This window comes from Laetiporus sulphureus, assembly GCF_001632365.1.
Source record: "Laetiporus sulphureus 93-53 unplaced genomic scaffold LAESUscaffold_10, whole genome shotgun sequence".
Lineage (NCBI taxonomy): Eukaryota > Fungi > Basidiomycota > Agaricomycetes > Polyporales > Laetiporaceae > Laetiporus > Laetiporus sulphureus.
Window position 1 is genome coordinate 359,448 of NW_024468519.1, and position 19,308 is coordinate 378,755.

General features: G+C 52.9%; 7 protein-coding genes across 7 annotated transcripts; 6 read left to right on the top strand and 1 right to left on the bottom strand.

The window, feature by feature from the left end:
- Positions 1–37: 37 nt before the first annotated feature.
- LAESUDRAFT_648711 (guanine-N-1-methyltransferase) lies at positions 38–1,808 on the top strand (the record flags this gene model as incomplete). Its single annotated transcript, XM_040904126.1, has 8 exons — positions 38–281; positions 331–435; positions 504–581; positions 643–707; positions 758–868; positions 923–1,159; positions 1,214–1,618; positions 1,677–1,808. 8 exons carry the CDS (start codon positions 38–40, stop codon positions 1,806–1,808), a joined length of 1,377 nt encoding a protein of 458 aa, XP_040766400.1.
- Positions 1,809–2,712: 904 nt separating this feature from the next.
- Positions 2,713–5,875, top strand: LAESUDRAFT_757381 (mitochondrial carrier; the record flags this gene model as incomplete). Its single annotated transcript, XM_040912292.1, has 19 exons — positions 2,713–2,900; positions 2,975–3,175; positions 3,236–3,325; positions 3,383–3,435; positions 3,488–3,609; positions 3,661–3,781; positions 3,837–3,855; positions 3,911–4,212; positions 4,272–4,319; positions 4,367–4,376; positions 4,497–4,623; positions 4,678–4,812; positions 4,871–4,896; positions 4,953–5,204; positions 5,289–5,323; positions 5,374–5,457; positions 5,509–5,615; positions 5,679–5,687; positions 5,738–5,875. The coding sequence occupies 19 exons, from the start codon at positions 2,713–2,715 to the stop codon at positions 5,873–5,875; spliced, it is 2,067 nt and encodes a 688-aa protein (XP_040766401.1).
- A 314-nt stretch (positions 5,876–6,189) lies between these two features.
- On the top strand, positions 6,190–9,675 carry LAESUDRAFT_47668 (uncharacterized protein). The gene is made up of 12 exons (XM_040902618.1): positions 6,190–6,243; positions 6,301–6,762; positions 6,819–6,862; positions 6,918–6,999; positions 7,061–7,414; positions 7,467–7,640; positions 7,697–7,930; positions 7,984–8,187; positions 8,241–8,486; positions 8,538–8,765; positions 8,819–8,995; positions 9,053–9,675. The coding sequence occupies exons 2-12, from the start codon at positions 6,460–6,462 to the stop codon at positions 9,452–9,454; spliced, it is 2,448 nt and encodes an 815-aa protein (XP_040766402.1). The 5' UTR covers positions 6,190–6,243; positions 6,301–6,459; the 3' UTR covers positions 9,455–9,675.
- Positions 9,676–9,951: 276 nt separating this feature from the next.
- Positions 9,952–10,526, top strand: LAESUDRAFT_648851 (uncharacterized protein; the record flags this gene model as incomplete). Its single annotated transcript, XM_040904137.1, has 4 exons — positions 9,952–10,074; positions 10,149–10,240; positions 10,302–10,380; positions 10,458–10,526. The coding sequence occupies 4 exons, from the start codon at positions 9,952–9,954 to the stop codon at positions 10,524–10,526; spliced, it is 363 nt and encodes a 120-aa protein (XP_040766403.1).
- A 479-nt stretch (positions 10,527–11,005) lies between these two features.
- Positions 11,006–12,981, top strand: LAESUDRAFT_648775 (amidase; the record flags this gene model as incomplete). Its single annotated transcript, XM_040904132.1, has 5 exons — positions 11,006–11,611; positions 11,668–11,722; positions 11,783–11,877; positions 11,942–12,349; positions 12,403–12,981. 5 exons carry the CDS (start codon positions 11,006–11,008, stop codon positions 12,979–12,981), a joined length of 1,743 nt encoding a protein of 580 aa, XP_040766404.1.
- A 1,964-nt stretch (positions 12,982–14,945) lies between these two features.
- On the top strand, positions 14,946–16,149 carry LAESUDRAFT_648289 (uncharacterized protein; the record flags this gene model as incomplete). Its single annotated transcript, XM_040904102.1, has 3 exons — positions 14,946–15,641; positions 15,707–15,924; positions 15,975–16,149. The coding sequence occupies 3 exons, from the start codon at positions 14,946–14,948 to the stop codon at positions 16,147–16,149; spliced, it is 1,089 nt and encodes a 362-aa protein (XP_040766405.1).
- A 2,098-nt stretch (positions 16,150–18,247) lies between these two features.
- LAESUDRAFT_723562 (uncharacterized protein) lies at positions 18,248–19,163 on the bottom strand. Its single transcript, XM_040908438.1, has 3 exons — positions 19,142–19,163; positions 18,383–19,084; positions 18,248–18,327 (listed from the first exon to the last, which is right to left on the bottom strand). Exon 2 carries the CDS (start codon positions 18,699–18,701, stop codon positions 18,444–18,446), a length of 258 nt encoding a protein of 85 aa, XP_040766406.1. The 5' UTR covers positions 18,702–19,084; positions 19,142–19,163; the 3' UTR covers positions 18,248–18,327; positions 18,383–18,443.
- Positions 19,164–19,308: the final 145 nt, after the last annotated feature.

Here is a 19,308-nt window from a genome sequence, read left to right on the forward strand (position 1 = left end):
CCGGGCAGCCTCGCTTTTTTCTTCCCTAACGCGCGGCATGTCGCGCTCCAGCCACGCCCTGGACGTCTCGCCGCCCGTTCATCGCGGTATGGCCGTGCTCGATAAGGCTGCGTTCCGCAAGTCTATCCCCATCCTCGCCGTGAAGGTCCCGCCCGAGGCGGTCAGCACGTTCCTGAGCTCGAAGGTCCTCAAGAACGCGCTTCTGAATGTGCGGAAGGTAAAAAGCGTTACGCCTGCGGAGGACGGGGGCAGGCTCGTGTTGCTCAGGGTGCAAAATCAGAGTACGTGCCGCCGAGTGTGTGAGTCGTGCGTGAAGGGGCTGATACCGAGGCAAGACAGCCGACTTGTCTCCCGAGGCGAGCGGGCTTATAGAGAAGCAGAATGCGGAGCTGGTCCCGTATACACTGGAGTTTGATTATGATTACTGGCTTGCAGGTGAGGTTGTGCAGTACAGCAGGGATTCCTTCATTAGTGCGTTGGCGTCTGACCGAGGCTTTAAACAGATGAGATTCTTCACTCCGTACTACCCGAGGACTTAGTCCAGGGTGCACCTTCGGGGTTTGCAGCGATGGGGCACATCGGTAAGCCGCCGTAGATTCTTCCCCCCATATTATAGCTCACGGAACTGCCTCATCGACACAGCGCACTTGAATCTGACCGACGAATACTTGCCATACAAGCACCTCATAGGTCAAGTCATCTTGGAAGTGTGTACTGCAGCGCTCAAATCGTGCAAGTGGCTGACGATCTATTGCAGAAAAATTCCAATGTCAAAACCGTCGTGAACAAGGTTAATACAATCAGCAACCAGTTCCGTGTTTTCCCCATGGAACTGCTCGCAGGAGAGCCCAACTACGTCGTCGAGCACGTGCGTAACTTCATTAGCCGTATGGAGCGTCTATCGACCTGATTAATACCACAGCACGAGTCAGATTGCACGTTCACCTTCGACTTCAGCCAGGTCTACTGGAATTCACGGCTTCAAACCGAGCACGCGCGCCTGGTCGAGCAGTTCTCGCCCGCAGACGTGGTTGCGGACGTGTTCGCCGGTGTCGGGCCCTTTTCCATTCCAGCGGCCAAGCGGGGATGCGCCGTGCTCGCGAATGATTTGAACCCCGTCAGTTACAAGTACCTAGTGCAGAATATTGCCAACAACAAGGTATGTGAGAGCTGATCTACTTCTTCCGCTGGCTTTCTGATGAATTCCCACTAGGTTTCGACGTTCGTCCGACCATCGTGCAAAGACGGCCGAGAATTCATTCGCGAGGTGTTCAACGCGGCATATGATGATCCCTTACCTCCCGCTCCCCGCCCCAAAATAAGCAGGTCAAAGACAAAAGAGCAGAACAAGCAGGCGCGCATAGCGGGCACGCAAAAGGCCTCGTTGCCTCCCTCACCGCCGGCGTCGCCGCGCAGACGCATCACGCAGTTCGCGATGAACCTGCCCGCGACGGCGATCGAGTTCCTTGACGCGTTCCGTGGCGTGCTCGCACCCGGCAACGCGGGGGAGCGGCCGATGCGCGAGCTGTACGATGCGCCGGAGAGGATGCCGAAGGTGCATTGCTATTGCTTCACGAAGGAACTGGAGCCCGAGCGGGCGGACGTGGATATTCGACGGGTGCGTCCTCCTTGCGATTGAGTTTAATCATGGTATGCTTATGCGGGATCATGCGCAGAGGGTGGAGGAAATGCTAGGTGCGCCGCTAGGCAAGGAGACGTCGACTTACTTGGTACGCTCGGTCGCGCCGAACAAGGAGATGTACTGTATCAGCTTCCGATTGCCGTACGAGGTTGCGTTTGCGGCTTGACGGTGTTGCGATGTATGCCAGGATACTGGGTTGCAGGAAGTTTCCTCCGAGACATTTGGGGTCTCAAAGCCACAATATTGCTGCGTGCATTGAATTGCATGTTAATGCCCTTGCAAGGCGCATCATGCTCATCATACTCAGCCTGCCTCAGTAATGGGAGCCTCAAGTTCAGCCTCCAGTCATGCGAAGGACAGTCGCTCCTTACCCTTAACGGCAGCCCAACTGCTGGACACGTTCCAAAGATTCGTCTGTTCCTTGTAGACGCGTGTAAGCGGTCTTTGAGCGGCATTGAGTTTCGATAAGCTACTAATGGTGGGCTGATGCCTGCACGAGGGAGCTCTAGCCCGAGGGAACGGAGGCCGACGCTCGGCAAACGTGTGGCAAAAAGGAAGGCGGGCCATTGCCTGCAGGCACTGAGGCATTAATTGGGTCCGTCCATGCGACTTGTGCTGCTTTTTGGTATTGGAAGTCGCTGTTTGACGGTACAGCCTGCGGCACAGCAGTTCGAGTCGGGTGCTCGCGCGCGATGTCGGAAGAGTCATTGACTCATTGTTAGCAAAAAGTCTAAATGTGCTTAGTCAGCCGAGTCTAACACCGCACAAGATGCAGGGCGTTACAGCAGTCGAGCTCCGCACGCTGCTGCCAGCGCATCGTATATCTCCGGGACGCGCACGGTCGCTCCCTCTGTTCTCTCTCTCCCCGGGCTGCGTGCCCGCCATAGACTACCCTACGCTGCTGTATTCGCTAGACTAGATCCTAGAGCTGTCCTCGCTGCTGCTTATTCCATCTATTGACGCGCAACGATCAATCGTGCTCTCTTGATACTCCCGGCGCCCACTCTCTGTCCTCGTTCCACCACGTAGCTAACTAATTTCCTGATCCATTGTCGACCGGACGGACAGCCATGTTCCCTCTCTCTCTGCCGCGCATCTTCCCCACGCTGCACTGTGACTCGGACGAACTCGCAGTGTCGGAACGCACCGTCACCGCCCTGCGACGTGTTCGGAACGTGATGGCTGTCCCAGAGACCGAGCTGAAGCGATGGAGACGCATATTCGACGCGAATGCGCAGACAGAGGTGGACGGACAGAAGTACGTCGCGTGATTCCTTTCGTGCGTGTGTGCGCGTTGCTGCTTCTCGAGGCTCACACGCTCTCCGGGCGCAGGTTTTTGACCAGCGAGCAGTTCGTCAACGCGATTGCGCCGGCGCGCGACTCCAAGATCGGACGCGCCCAGTTCTCCATTCTTTTCCGTGTCGCAGACACCAGCAAGCGTGGTCTGGTGTCGTGGGACGACTTCGTTGTGTTTGAGACACTGCTCAAGCGGCCTGATGCGGACTATTGGATAGCATTCCAGTATTTTGACGTGTATGTGCTTTTCCGCTCGCGACCTGCAAAATTTGACGGACGCATCCTGTTGTGACTCAGAGATGACTCGGGTACGATCACCCTCGACGAGTTCAAGAACGTGTTTCAGGCGAACGTCGGATCACATGTTATTCCGTTCGACTTTGACTGGTACGCTGCTCCGTGCTGTTCCGCCGTCCTGTGATTTTGGTTCAACATGTGAATTAGCGACTGGGTGAAGCTATACCTCGGAACAAAGAATGGACACCATGTTCTTGGATGTTCGTGTACCCGATTTCTGACGATTGGAGATCACCTGACATGCATGAATAGACAACGAATTCACACAGTTGATGAAGGGTCTTCAAGGCGAGCGGTTGCGACAGGCGTTCAAGTACTTTGATAAAGACCATGATGGCTTTATCTTGCCGGAGGAATTCAAGAGAATCCTCATGGTCGGTGTTTACGCGCATATAGTCGCAATTATATCTCACCTATCGCTGTAGGAAATCGCGGGACATAAACTGTCCGAGGCTGTTATCGAGCGACTGCCGACGTTGACAGTGCTCTCGCCTGGCGGACGGATATCCTACTCTGAAGTCATTGCCTTCCATAATGTCGTCCGAGGTGAGCTAATACTCTCCTGCTCCAAATTGCACAGTATGCAAACGTTTGGTACCAGAGATGGATATTCTAGAGCGGTTCGTATCCATCTTCGCATCCCCTGCTCGCACTCGGATAGCTGATCCACCGTAGTATCATTCGAGAAGCCATTGCCAAATCAAAAGACGGGCGCATCGACCAGTCAGACTTCCTGAACTACTGCGAGACCGCAACACGCTATTCGCTCTTTACGCCCATGGAGGCGTCCATCATTTTCCACTTTGCCGGACGCGGAAATGCCACACAGCGTTTGGCGTTCGTAGACTTTGCACAGCTGCTGGATCCACGGTGGCGAGCGCCGCTGGAACGCGATGAGCAGGAGGGCGAGACAACCACCACAGCAAAGTCGTTCCTGCACTCGGTCGCGCACTCGGTGTATAACTTTGTGCAGGGAGGTGAGAGGCTCATTTGCTATAGGCTTGGGCGCGTTTGATATTGAGTGTGAGTGGTGCAGGTATTGCGGGCGCATTTGGTGCGACGATTGTATACCCAATAGATCTCGGTAAGTGGAATGATCTTGGCATTTGATTTATTCTCACATCTTCGTAGTCAAGGTAGAGTGGTCCTTTCATCGCGCTAAACTGAGTTTCATCATTGTTTGATGCCTGTGTTGTAAAGACCCGGTAAGCTCTACAGGTTTACATGCTTGGTTTACGTACCATTGATGCATGCGGTACAGAATGCAAAACCAACGGAGCACGGTCGTCGGCCAGCTCCTTTACAAAAACAGTCTGGACTGCGTGAAGAAGGTCTTCCGTAATGAAGGTTTCATTGGGTTCTACCGTGGTCTAGGGCCGCAGCTCATCGTGAGATTGAATTGATCCGTTCCGAGGCGTCCGTGATGCTGACCGATATGGCAGGGCGTCGCACCGGAGAAAGCTATCAAGCTAACTGTCAATGACTTCATTCGTGCGCGTGCGATGGACCCCGAGACGGGCAGAATCAAGTTGTTCTGGGAACTTGTGGCTGGTGGTTCTGCGGGTGGTTGTCAAGTGGTACGTGGGCGCGCATTCTTCGCACCATGCCGTATTGTTTTATTGGGCACGTGTCTAGATCTTCACGAACCCTCTAGAGATTGTGTATGTCGTGTATGTCCATTCAACAGCGAAACGATGCTGATGCTGTGTGCTTGCAGCAAAATTCGGCTGCAGATACAGGGAGAGGCGGCTAAGCTGGAGGGCGCAATACCAAAAGGTGCTGTGCACATCATCCGGCAGCTGGGTCTGTTGGGTCTGTACAAGGGTGCCAGCGCCTGCCTACTCCGCGATATACCATTTTCTGCCATCTACTTCCCGGCATACTGGCACTTGAAGAGGGACGTGTTCGAAGAGGGGTACAACGGCAAACAGCTTTCATTCTTTGAAACACTGGCGTCGGCAGCCATCGCGTGCGTATCAGTATCCGTGGCGTCTGCTATGAAAGGCATAGCCATCTGATTTAGTGCTGATGAATCTGTTATTTTTTGATGCAGCGGCATGCCTGCGGCGTACTTCACTACTCCTGCAGGTGAGATCGCCTACGTGTTGGGCGTGGGAAGGCGCTGAGGATATATTTAGATGTGGTCAAGACACGCTTGCAAGTGGAGGCGCGCACTGGCCAGACGCATTATAAGGGCATGGGTGATGCGTTCGTCAAAATCTGTGAGTGAAATCAAGCATGAACGGCTTCGATGTTAAGCTGCTTTCATGCAGGGCAAGAGGAGGGCTTCAAGGCATTCTTTAAAGGAGGCCCGGCACGTATCGTCCGAAGCAGTCCGCAATTTGGGTTCACGCTTGTTGCATACGAGTATCTGCACAAGGTACGGTTCCCAGTTCTCATAGAGACGAGGCCGTGCTAATGCTTACGCAATCGCTTACTGCAGTTCTTCCCCGTAGGTTTCGTTGCTGTTCTTGGCGATATGTTTCCTGATTGGGCCGGCAGTATCCCTACGGCGGCCAGCAGAAGGTGGAGACGCCTCTCACCATCCAATCAGAAGACCTTACCAAGGTACGTGCGCGGAATGCGCTCAAGATTCTGCTCGACGTGCACGGCGACTTTGGTCGACGGCCTGTCGCGTAAGCGATTCTGGCTGGCCTCTTGTGTGCTTGTTTGGGGTGTCTTTGTTTTCTATCGTACTTGCTGTGTGGAATGCAATCATCTATCTATCGAGTCCTCGGTAACCGTCTGTCTACGAAGGATGCTGTTAAGCCAATGGGCGAGCGTGCTGAACAGCCAATGGCGATGCCAAGTCATGCCACTACCGATGTGCATCCGTCGTCTCTAGGGAGACACGATCAAATGATATCCCTCGACGTGAAGCCGTACATTCTCCCGCGGGATTTCAGCCAATCTTCATATAGACCTCGAAATGAGTGACCACTTCGCCCCCTTCTCCCTCTTTCGTTCGGTCTCGGTTTCTTCCTTCTGTCCTTTTGTCTGTCTTTGCGGTGAGTGCTTGATCCACTTTATCGTGTCATGTCGACCATTGACGGATATCCTCGCAGTGTGCTTTGCGTTTACCGCATCGCTTACCGCACCTTTTGCGCTGCTAGCCAGGCTTGCATAGCGTAGACCGCTTCCTCGTCATTCATTTGCTTCCCAGTGCCCGGCCATCGCAGGCGCCGATTTTTTCTGTTGGACTTATATTGTGACATCTATTCGTCATGCATTCGATTTTCTTTATCCTTTCCCTCGCAGGCGCGGCCGCCGCGCAGATTCAAGTCAATGGGTGGTCCAGCGTAGCGGCGGCGACGCCGGCTGCATCTGCCGGAAGCTCTTATCCCGATGTGTCGAGTGCGGCAAGCTACACCGCAGCTGCTGCCTCGTCGCAGATCACGGCGCCTGCGTCTGCTTCTTCGTATTCGATGATTCCTTATTCGTCCTTCGTTTCGGGTGGTTACAAGAGCATGGCCTGCGGATACGGTTATACAAAGGCCAGCGATGGCTCTTGTCAGTCAGAGTCTTGGGTAGGGTTTCATATACCACTAACTTTCCGAAAGTTAACGGTTCGGGATCAATGCAGTGGTCCACCTCTGGCTGCTACGAGACTATCATTATCAATAACTAGTACGTTGGCTGCCCACTCGTTGACTGGGCGTCCCTGATCCGCTTTTTTTTCCAGTGGCGGAAGTTCGTGCGATTCGGGATACACATACACAGCGACCACAACGGATTATTCCACTCTCACTGAGACAGCGACAGCGGTATGTGGTGCGGTCTTCACATTACGAAACGTGTCTGATCAAAATTGTTCACTACTATCAGACTATGACCGTGCCCACGACGGTCACTGTGTACGCAACTGTCACAAATGTGAAGACGGATACCGACTCTGTGACGCAGACCGACTTCGTCACCTCCACAAAACTGGTGCCCACGACTTATATATGGACCTCCACAGAGGTCGTTGACGAGACGCAGACGGTGGAGCATACCCTGACCGCAACGGCAACGAGCACTCTGGACGATGTCTACACGCAGACTGACTTCGAGACGGCGACAGCCACAGAAACGCAGAAAGAGACCTTGACCGACTTCGTGACCTCCACTTTGCTGAGCACAATCGTGCAACCGACCACTTACACGAGCGTGTTTGTGAGCACCCAGGTCATCGACAACGTATGTATTTCCGCGATCGTGTGTGTTAGTGGATTAAATTTGGTGATTACAGACGCAAACGTTGGAGATCACACAAACTGCAACCAAGACTGACAACGTCACTCTTGTGCAGACAGCTACCCAGACAGACACCTTAACTGCTACGGCAACTGTCACCTCGGTCAGCACGCTTGTAGAGCCCACGACGTACACTTCGTTTTTCGTCAGCACGTCGGTTGTCGACGAGGTGCGTTAGATTGTTGCTACAAGAGCGTGCAAGTCACAGACAACGCGATGATTTAGACGCAAACTGTGGAAAATACCATCTTTTCAACTATCGTGGAGAACAGGACATACTTCCAAACGCAGACGCTCCTCTCGACGGCCACGGACACTGCGACCGCCACGAAGACGGACACTGCGACAGCAACCGAGACGGATACCTTGACTGAGATGGTGACCCTGACCCAACTCAGTACTCTTGTTGAGCCGACAACCATTACCTCTATGTTTGTCAGTACAGAGGTCATCGACAACGTAGGTCCCGTTCCCATCTAACACCGCTTCTTGAATGACATCGAGATCTGCAGACGCAAACTGTGGAGAACACTGTATTCTCGACTCTCACGGACAACAGGACCTACACGCAAACCCAGACAATTTTGTCTACTGCGACCGCGACGAGTACTGACTTTGCGACTCAAACTGAGCTGGTAACTGTGACACAAATCAGCACCCTTGTTGAGCCCACGACGTACACGTCCGTTTTTGTTAGCACATCCGTCGTGGACGAGGTAAGATCTCTCCCATACGATAGTAAGTGAGAATGCTGAATTGAATGACATAGACAAGCACAGTGGAGAACACCATCTTCTCCACCGTCACAGAAAACAGGACCTATTTGCAGACGCAGACGTTGGTCTCTACCGCGACAGCTACGGCCACCGAGTTCTCGACAAGGACTGACACGGCTACTGCCACTGCTACTGAGACGGAAATCGAGACGCAGCTGGTGACGGTGACGCAAGTCAGTACGCTTGTACAGCCCACGACCTACACGTCCTTCTTCGTTAGCACTTCCGTCGTGGATGAGGTACGTTCATATCATAGCTAGTCGATCTCAGCTCTCATTTTGTGCCTTCAGACCAGCACAGTCGAGCAAACCATCTTCTCTACAGTTGTCGAGGACATGACGTCCTTCCAGACACAGACTTTTGTTTCGACCGCGACTGCGACAGCTACCGCCACCGCCACCGAGTTCGCTACCGAGACGGAGGTTGAGACTCAGATGGTCACGGTGACACAGTTGCGTACTGTGGTTGAGCCGACGACGTATACATCAACTTTCATGAGTACCTCCGTAGTCGACGAGGTAAGAATCAAGGGTCACAAGGTTGCGTCGGGTGATGCTGACGATATGAGCAGACAAGCACCGTGGAGCAGACGTTCTTCTCTACTATCGTCGAAAGCATGACCTATGTGCAGACCCAGACCATTCTGTCGACCGCCACAGCTACGGAATTCGCTACCGAGACAAAGACCGCAACTGCGACCGCGACCGAGACTGTCTCCGAGACAGCGCTTGCGTCTTGCTTGAATTCGGTGAGACGATGAATGCTCGGACCCGAGTGGTAGTCATCTGACCCGTGATCTGTTCAGTGTAAGAGCCAATGGGCACTAACTACCGGAAACAGCAACAGTTACACGTACGCATCGTGGCCGACTTCCAGCCATGTTACGTCTAGTGCGACAACGTGGTACTCGAAGCCGATAGCGTCGAGCTCACACGTCGACAGTTGGGGTGCATCAAGTAGCAAAGCTTCTGCGAGCTGGGTAGCGAGGAGCAGTAAGGCCTCCGCGAGCTGGGACGCATCGAGCAGCAAAGCAGCGGAAGCGACTAGCGTGCGCAGTGCCAGCCGGAGTGCATCAAGCGATCGAGCCTCGTCTGCTGACTGGTGGCAAGGCAGAAATGCGACTGTCACTGCATCCAGCAAGAGCCCCAGCTGGTCCGGCAGTCCCGCATCGGAATTGTCTTCGGGCTCGTCTGACATGTCCTCATGATGTTCTGCGCCCGACCTATATTAATGGACTCTTCATCGGACTCTCAACCTTGCTCTTAACATATCCGATTGCTTAGTATGTATTGACTACTTTCCCTCGCTGTGAAATCGGACGGACCTCTGTAGATATAAGTGGCAGAATAGCAGCCAAGGCAAATATTCTTCAGCGCACCTATGAGACCTCTTCTATCTGATTGTGATTCAATGGGGTTGATGCGCGACCTCCGATGGTTGGCGCGCAAGCATGTGTACCAGCAGTTATTCCGAAACCTCTGTCGTGCTACCTTTGCACTTGAAGGTGTTCCTGTGCATCGAGGCAATTGAACGGAGTTCCCCGCAAGTAATACGCGCGCGACGTGCTTAAGCGTATCGGCGGATGATTACGGACGCGTCTCTTCGTCACTGACCACATCGAATATTTGAAACCGCATATCAGCAAGGCCTTGTGTTGTGCAGCGCCCAACGCCGGAATAACGAACCACCGTACAGTCTCGACTCATGCCGCTGCACACTACGGAAGATCCAGCGGAACCGCACACGCTGCGGCCGCTGGATGCCATTCGGGAGGATTTCTTGATCTTTTGGGCATCTCGTGATGAAACCGGGAAACCCTGGTGTCCGGTGAGAGCTCATAAATCAAACTCGAGGCGTTTCATGATGCGATTGGAACTGATAACATCGCCCGCGCACTGCAGGATTGTATCGCTGTCGATAATATCATCCAGAACACCTTCCAGCCACCTACAGGCCCTTCAGCGCTCCTGGTTTATGTCGGACAAAGACCAGAGTGCGTTACGTCCGCTTTGACAGCTATGCCATAACGAACTTCATGAGATTGTACGTATCAGGTGGAAGAGTCCATCCAATCCATTTCGCGGAGAACCATGGCAGGTGGAGTCAATTCCTACGATTATCAGACTTCGAGATGTGAGTGCCGCACCTGAATCTGGCGTGCTTTCAGCGCTCTCCGTAATTGACGAACGCGATTGCCATCCTCCGAGCAGGGCGCTAGACTCGTGGAGAAGGAAATAGAACACAGCCTCGCCTCGTTTCTCAAGGATAAATCCTATTAACGTTCTGTAGTGGGAAAGTACCGAATGCTCGGGTGTATGTGATTTCGCTCTAAACCTCTGCCGAGAACTCGTTCAAGAGCGCCGACTCTCGCTGTGGTTGAATACGTGGTGATTTAGCGCCTACTGTGGGCTCAGTATCTCATTAAACACCACGATCCCAAATTAATGACCGGACGGGTCTTTCGGCAGTCATTCGCTCCCGCAAATGTTCTTCAGCATGGTTCCTTCAAATGTAATGCCAATCCACGGCTCACTGGATGGGCTTCTGGGCCAGCGTACGCAGTTTGTATGCCGATAACCATGCTTCAAGAGGCGCTCGAGAGCTCTTGCGTGTAATTCGCATCTTGATAGAGCATCGAGCAATATTGAGAGCCGAATTCCATCTCCGTTCACTCTCACCCGCTTAACTTAAGCACGGGCTGCAGGGTCACTGCTCAGATGTGTTTCGCACCCTTTCGCCTACCTGTCCTCCTTCGAGCATGTCCCCAAACGGCGACTTCTGCGTCTTTAGGCCGGGTCCCAAGCGCATCATGAACGGAACGTCGTCGGATTGGCGAGATATCGCTCGACGAAAGACCGCGGATAGGCAGGCTCGCCTAAGACAGTGGCCACATTGGCAACTGAAGGAGGCAGTCCCCAATTCGATAACGGATGTGTCGAATGTACCCACGTCCCAGCTAACAGCTCGAGAACACGAGATCGTGCATCAAGATGCCACTTCGCTCGTCGAACGCCTTCGTGATCGCCGTTATACCGCAGTCGAGGTTCTCGAGGCTTTCTGCCACGTTGCGACAATCGCCCAGGATCTGACTAATTGCCTCACGGAGATTATGTTCGAGGAGGGTTTGGCAAGAGCTCGGGAGCTTGATCAGTATTTGCGGCGCACAGGACAGGTTGTCGGACCTTTACACGGCCTGCCAGTTTCTATCAAGGATCACATACGTGTCAAGGGCTGCGACGGTGCCACTGGCTATGTTACTTGGGCCTACCACAAGGTTGCGCCACAGGATGCTGTGGCGGTCGACATCCTCCGGAAAGCCGGAGCAATCATCTATGTGAAGACTGCCAACCCGCAGACTCTATTGGTACGTTGGCATCGCCTCATCGTTGTATTGACTCTTGGCTGACGGGCCGACTCTAGTCATTGGAAACGAATAACAACATCTATGGTCGAACAAGTAACCCATTTAACCGAGGTGACTACAATTGCCGTATTTGTGTGGCATCATGCAGGCTAAGACATTCACACCACTCAGCGCTCACTCCGGGTGGCAGTTCCGGAGGAGAAAGCGCTTTGATCGCCCTTCATGGAAGCCCAATGGGTATTGGCACGGATATTGGCGGCTCTATCGTAAGCATTCAAGTCTCTCATTCATCGTGGTACTGCGCTGACCGTACGTCGGTTGATGTTGCAGCGCATACCTGCTGCCCACATGGGTCTGTACGGACTGAAAGGCTCAGTGGGTCGGCTACCTCATGCCGGCTTGGAAGGTTCACACGATGGCATGGATGCAATCGTAGGCGCACTGGGCCCTCTTGCAACCTCTGCGCGAGATCTAGCCCTCTTCTGTCGTGTGATGCTTGAGTACGAGCCATGGCTCATCGAGCCGCCTCTTCTGGAGATTCCGTGGAAGCAAAGCTTAACGGAGGGGAAGGGACTTCCCGAGAAGCTCTCGATCGCCATTCTGTGGGATGACGGGGTGGTAGCCCCGCATCCTCCAATCTTGGATGCGCTCAAGCGCACGAAGGACACGTTAATCGCCGCAGGACATGACGTTATTTCGTGGATACCTATTGATCACAAGGAGGCATGGGATCTAATGGTGAGTCTACGAGCCGTCTAGCCCGACCCTTACTGACATCAGCACATTACTAGTTAAAGTTATACTTTCTCGATGGCGGAGAAGAATACCGGGAGACGATGAAACATGAGCCAATGGTCCCGCAAACGGAATGGATCATGTCGCAAGTGCCTAACGAGGGAAAACCATACGCAGCGGAAGAGATTTTCAGGCTGAACGTCTCTCGCGAAGCTTTCCGCACCAGGATTGCTGCGCATTGGAATGATACGAGATGGAGGACAGCCACTGGCAGACCCGTCGACGCTGTTCTCAGTCCGGTCGCTCCCACGTTAGCTCCGCCACATGACACGACGCGCTGGTGGGGATACACATCCTACTGGAACTTGTTGGATTTCCCCGCGGCAGTATTCCCAATTGGCAGATTCAGGGCTGGAAGCTACGTCCCTCTAGACGTCACTGATGAGTTCGTTGCTAGCCCGAACGCGCGGAGTGCGGAGGAGCAGTACGTCAGGAGACAGTGGGTCTCGCAAACCTACGATAATGCATCTGTCAGTTTGCAGTTGATTGGCAGACGATTGAATGAAGAGAGATTGCTGGGTGTGCTTTCTGTAGTGGAGGGGGCGATGCGGAAGTCACAAGGGAATGGGGCATAGGCAGGCTTGTACGTAGTTTAAACAGACGAAATGCATGTGGCATGGGCACCAGCCTGCGGAGACAACATTTTGGGATACCTAGAATCTGCGTGCGATGCCGCAAGTCTATGAGGAAGCATACTGCAAAAGCAGACTGCGGTATTCCACGGCTGCACATCAATCAGCGCAATTGGCGTGCGTGCAAGAGCTGAAAATCGCGCCTATTTCCGACACTCCCAACGACTCGGGCAGCAAGGGGGTTACCAGACTGATTCAGGGGTACCTCGTCTAACACCGCCTGCATGCACATACCTTAATATCCGCCAATGGGCTGATCGCACAGTATGACCGCACGGGAAACACCGCTCGGGACCAAGAGAGATGCGAGGAATCTAGTGGAGCGCAACTGACGTCTCGGCAAGATAGGTGGGACTCAATCATCAGATGCCGTTGCCTGATACAGCCAGTGTGAATGCCGTCGTCAACAGGATGTGCACTTGTGACCGTTGTGGCGTTTTACGCGAAGAGTCATAGACGGTGCATATGGATGAGAACGTCTGGGCTGACGAAAGCTGGATGGTAAGACCCGAGTAGTAGGTGTATTCGGCTGTAAGCACACCTCTCATCGGACAGAACCTACGGTGGTTCAGGCAGATCTTGTAGTTTCCTTTCTCAACCGCCAAGGTATGATAATTGCTTTGACAGCCGATTGACACGGGACCGAACGCGTGAAAATCAACGGCAGGATCATGAAGACAAGTCACTGCGGTCCTCGAGTCGCGCCACAAAACATTATAGGGGGTCATACACCAGTGACTCGAGGCATACGCAGCTCTGATGCGTGACGCCCTAAGCGGTTGAGTCATCGCGGAGGGACGCTCTGTAACAGTATCTGCCACGTTGATGGAGCACAGCCAGATTGTACGCGGTGGTGATCCGTATGACAGCGTTCGACCGCCGCTGAGCTCAGACGCAATGGATGTCCGCTGATGGCAGCCGAGCCTGCAGGCAGTTGGAGTGTTTTACAGGGAAGCCAGCGGTGCAGAGATAGTTGGGCGCGGAATGATCTGAGATCATGGATCAGGATTGTTGTGTTTTAGAAGTGATGGCAGTCCATCGCAATGCAAAAGCGTCTTTTTTCACGAAAGCAGGAGAGATTATTGCCATCCGGAGGAGGTCTGAGACAGTGATGGTCGTTTGTCACTCCCGCTGTGGCGTGGCTGAGGGTGAGCACACCGTGTGAGACCGTCGCGTGCTGATGGGAGATCTCACGAGGTTTGTCTGCATACCACCTTTCAGATGCAATGCCCACCATCCCCCGTGTTCCAGCCGTTCGACGTCCAATTCATGGAAGCTCAAATCCAAAGTGGTTAGATCCCGACCAGTCCAGTCTCTCGTTCCCGCTATTGTCGTCAACGTTAACGGCTTGCTCGACAGGTCCATGCGCATTGAAGGGCGGCCTGTGACTTGGCGTGGCACCTAATGCAGATAATTGATGTCATTTCGCAAGGCTGTACCTCATCGGCGTATCTAGATACATTTCATCTGCACGAAAACTAGTTTCTAGACGCATATTATCCAGAAACGATGCGTGCAGCGCTGGGTCCGAGCGCCCAAACCGGAGATGGATGAGGGACTGTGCCTGTACCTCCGCTCCGGACGATTGACAACCGGGAAGCTTGGGAATAGTGCGTTCAATTGAAACGTTGCTGATGTCGACGACTAACGGTCACTCATGTCTTGACTTCTCCGGTGCTAAACGCATTCCCTTCAGGCGCGCCGAATACTCTATTTGTCAGTAGGGCTGTTGCAAGTACCCAGCCACCCGTCCATGTATAAAAGGGATGTTCGCGGTCATGCAGCAAGACCACTCAGCAGTCTTGCATACCCGCCCCTCCACCCTCCCGTACCCTTCTCGCTTCCAGTACGTGTGCCTTCTTTCAACCATCTGTACAACGCCACTGAGCATACAACTAGACCTCAGCATGCCCGGATTGAACGCAGCACAAACTGTGTCTCGAGTAATTGTCCAGCATGACACGGCCGACGACTACCTGACCGCAACGTATCCTACTCTACGCCGCCACGAGGCCTCAGCCAATATCGTCCTTGCACACGCCCTCAAGCGTGTCACTGCAGAAGCCGCCTTGAGCAGGTTCCCGTTCTTATGCGATGAGGATGTGGATGCATACTTCCAGAATTTGGAACCCACTCACTTCCAACCTCGTCGCAATGCCGACTCATTCTGGTTGACGATGTGGAGTCCCTCTGCTTCCGGTCGTCCCATCCTTGACCTTGTGCTGACTTGCGTCAATTGGACGCTCGGCGAATATCCCATCTTCATTTGGGCTCCTCATCACCGCAGATCATTCTCATCGGAGTGGTTGAAGCATCAAATAGTCGAACTCACAGAGTTCTTGCGCTCCTGCGTGCCTCCAGAGCGGGTGTTCTCAGTCTTTGGCATGACTCACCTCGTCAAGGCGTTCGCCCGCCAGTGGACAGCCTTGACGGGCTTCCAAGTGGAGCCAGAGCCATTCTACGCAGCACACTTCTCGTATTGCACGCCGCAGACGTTCCGCGATTCGGACGGGATCCTCCCGCCCGGCCACGCCCTTAGAAGAGCAAATTTGCATGATCTAGACGCTGTTGCCCAACTCTGCAAGGAATTCGCAGACGATACGGTGAGTGTTCCCTGCGCTCGATGTCTCTCCGATCGCTCGCTTAGATGAATTCTCTCCGCATCCAGGTCTTCTTCCCGCTTTCTATAGACAAGGCTCGCGTAGAAGCGCGTGAACTGATTATGAAGGGCCAGATCTGGGTCTACGATGCAGACGGATCGATCACGACTATCTGCGCGGTCACGCGAAACTCCCAACGCGTTTCCGCCATCACGAAGGTGTATACGACACCCATATGGCGGCGGAGAAGATGCGCGGAACTCCTCGTACGCGATGTCACTGCCAGGTGGGTAGTGCTCGGCATATACTATGCGCCCGACGCTAATCAGACATTAGGCTCCTCTTTGATTGCGGCAAAGACTCCGTCGTCCTCTATGTCGGACATGACAACAGCGCGCAGCGCGTCTACGACCGGGTGGGTTTCGCCGGTCTATGTGGCAGGGACAAACCCGAAGGCGTCGAAGACTCATTGGAGCTCGGGTTCATCGGGACGAAGAGAGGCCACTGGTGAAATAAGTTCAAGAATAATTGCACATTGAACTCAATGAAAATCTGCGCTGACGACATCCCTCACCCTTGCAATAGTGTATCCATAGCAAGTTCGCATCTTCGTATATTTATAGCGCGCCTCCTCTCTCCGTCGCAATCAATTATTCGCGATCCATCCCGTTGTTCTACCATTGTAGGTTAGTTTCTTGTAGAGCTAGTGCCTACTATAATCCTGCCATACTCGCACGTCACAGGTACATAGTCCCCATAATCGCAATCGCACTTTGCCTCACGGTCCGGAAATAAACAACTTGTCAAATGTCATTGCATTGTCATAGTGCAGTGGGAACATACCGACTCCCCAGAACCTGGCGCGGAACGGTACTTAGAATGTACACCTTTGTCACGGATTGCTGCGCCCTCTGGACCCTTCATGTCCCGAAACGACTGCTGAGGGACTTTGCCGGCTCGGAGTGAACACGTATACGGCCGGCCAGTCCGATAACATTGTCAAGCCTTCATTGTACGCTGATGTTGCGCTCGGAGGGCCATCGTCAAAATTAAAGCTCGAACAAAACCTCCGTCTGTGTCCCTTACCTTTTGCAACACCGTGACGTCGCATATTACCCTCTCATCTCCAGTAACAGCCTTCAACATATCCCAGACAGTAAAAAATTTAATGAGCACAGCCGTCAACGCCTCTATCTCTACGCCGGTCTTCCCTTTGCATGTCACCTCTGCGCGACACACTATGCTGTACAACTCCGGCTCTGGAGCGCACCCTTGGGAAGCTGTTCCGACATCGGGGATTTGCGATAGCCTTCGATCTAACCCCACCTCCTTCGCGCCCTGAGGATCCAGAAGGTGATCGATGAAATTCTGGCTCGAAGCGTAATGTGTACATGCGCAACCTGCAGAGGTTGGCATGGTGGGATTAGATCGGAGGTCCTTTCGCAGGCTGTGATCGCAGCCAGCTGTGCAACGGTCAAAGCGACCCTCCTTGATCCTTGCATCGCGATCCAGCCATCGAATTCTCAAGCGGAGTGGATGCCGCCTTCTCTGCGACGTTCGTGCGGCGATACAGCTCGGTGACGCGATGCACGCGACTTTGGCAATGCGGTCCCTTACGTACCATGGACCCTTGTCGGAGACATCCACCATCGATGCCCGGCTTGACGTGTCGAGATGGGTAAGTCGGGGAGTATTTGGAGCTTCCTCCAGGCTTCGAGACGAATTACTAAAACAGCAGTTGATGGACCATTACGGTACGACGGACGAGGGGGATTACATGGAACGTGTGCGCGTTGAACACACGCAACCGTCTCGCATCAAGACGGAGACCTGCAAAGGGACGGATCAGGACGGGATCAAACGCACCCAGTGGTTGGCGACGAACGTGAGTTCGAGGAAGGACTTAACACCGCAGACATGAAGCGATTTGCACACGTGGCAAATGCTTAGCAAATGTCAACAGGTTTTTTGCCTTTGTGATCTCAATTTGCTATGGTTCCTTCCCACATTCCATATTAAGTATTTGCACATAATATGTTGGAGGCAGAAATTTAAATCATATATTTTAAGAAATGACACCATTTTCAAACTCGCCAAATACATTTAGAATTTGAGTGCTGTTGAATGTAATCATACATTTTTGAATTCCAAACCATCACATGTATAAATATCCAGTAGCAGATGAAGGTGTAATTACGAATGACTTTCATTCTAGTAATCTTGGTTAGAATGACTTCAGTAGGGAAGTAGAATGTAGGCATAATTACACCTTTGTCTGCTACTGGGTATTTTATATGTGTGATGGTTTGGAATTCAAAAATGTATGATTACATTCAACAGCACTCAAATTCTAAATGTATTTGGTGAGTTTGAAAATGGTGTTATTTCTTAAAATATATGATTTAAATTTCTGCCTCCAACATATTATATGCAAATACTTAATATGGAATGTGGGAAGGAACCATAGCAAATTGAGATCACAAAGGCAAAAAACCTGTCGACATTTGCTAAGCATTTGCCACGTGTGCAAAACGCTTCATGTCTGCGGTGTAACCTCCGATCAGTATCATGGTCACGGGCCGATTCGTTGCAATATCAATGTCTTCCATACCAGCTTTGCTTGCTTGTCCCTGACCGCACTGCCCATGGTCCACAGGAGCGTGTCATCGGTCATGCCGCATCGCATCTCGTAAGATAGTGAAATCTCTTTGGCACCGAACATGCAAGCCTAACGGAGCGTACAGCGTGAGATTGGCGTGGAAAAATCTCGGTCGCGACTAGCTATCGGGAGCACAAGTCTTACCTTTATTTGGCTGTCTGCGGTGAGCCTGAGTCGGTTGCACGACCCGCAGAAATGGTGGGACTGATGAGGGCGAGACTTTCTCTGTGGCCTGGGACGATGTATGATCGGGTGGCGTCGTTGAGTCCGTCAGGTGCTTTGATGGAATCCGGGCGTTTCGCCCTAATGCGATCCAGCAGTTCTGAGGAGGTGTCCAATTTCGCCCTTATCCCATTTGTGGCATGCGTAGTGCATGTGAGAAGAGCGCGCAGCGTTGCTATCATCAGATACGTCACCTGTCAATGACAGGAACTCGATAAACCGTATGGAAAATTCCTTGTCCTTTGTCAGGTGGATAAGGTGCAGCACCTCGACGTCGTTCCAACGACGACCTGTAGTTCACCGATCATAGGCCACACGCCAGTGTCGTGCTAAGCGAGTGAACACTGCGTCATGGCCGATCCGACGGGCCATAATCTCAAACTCGAACGGGCCGAGAGTACCTTAGCTGCAATTTGATTAAGACGCAGACCAATAATCTCGGGCGTACCTCAAATTGAAGTGTGTGAGACCATTCTCGACCAGCACCGGTAAGCGACCCTCTAACGCAATGCCGTTACTTTTCATGCCGAGAAAAGGCCGTGCTGCCGCAATCCGTTCAAGGGTGCTGTACGAGGGTCATGCGATGAGGTTCAGGTACTCCGCAAGCGACGCACATACCGACAACCTGGATGAGACCCTTTCTCACCGTGGGTTCCCGTCGGAAAGCCTGATCTTGGCTACCTGCTCTCGACAAACAATGTCGCGAGCCGGATGTGTGCTGGAGGGGACAGCTAATCGCCCTCACTTGGCGTGCAATAGAAGCCTATGCATTGACAGTCATTATTGTCA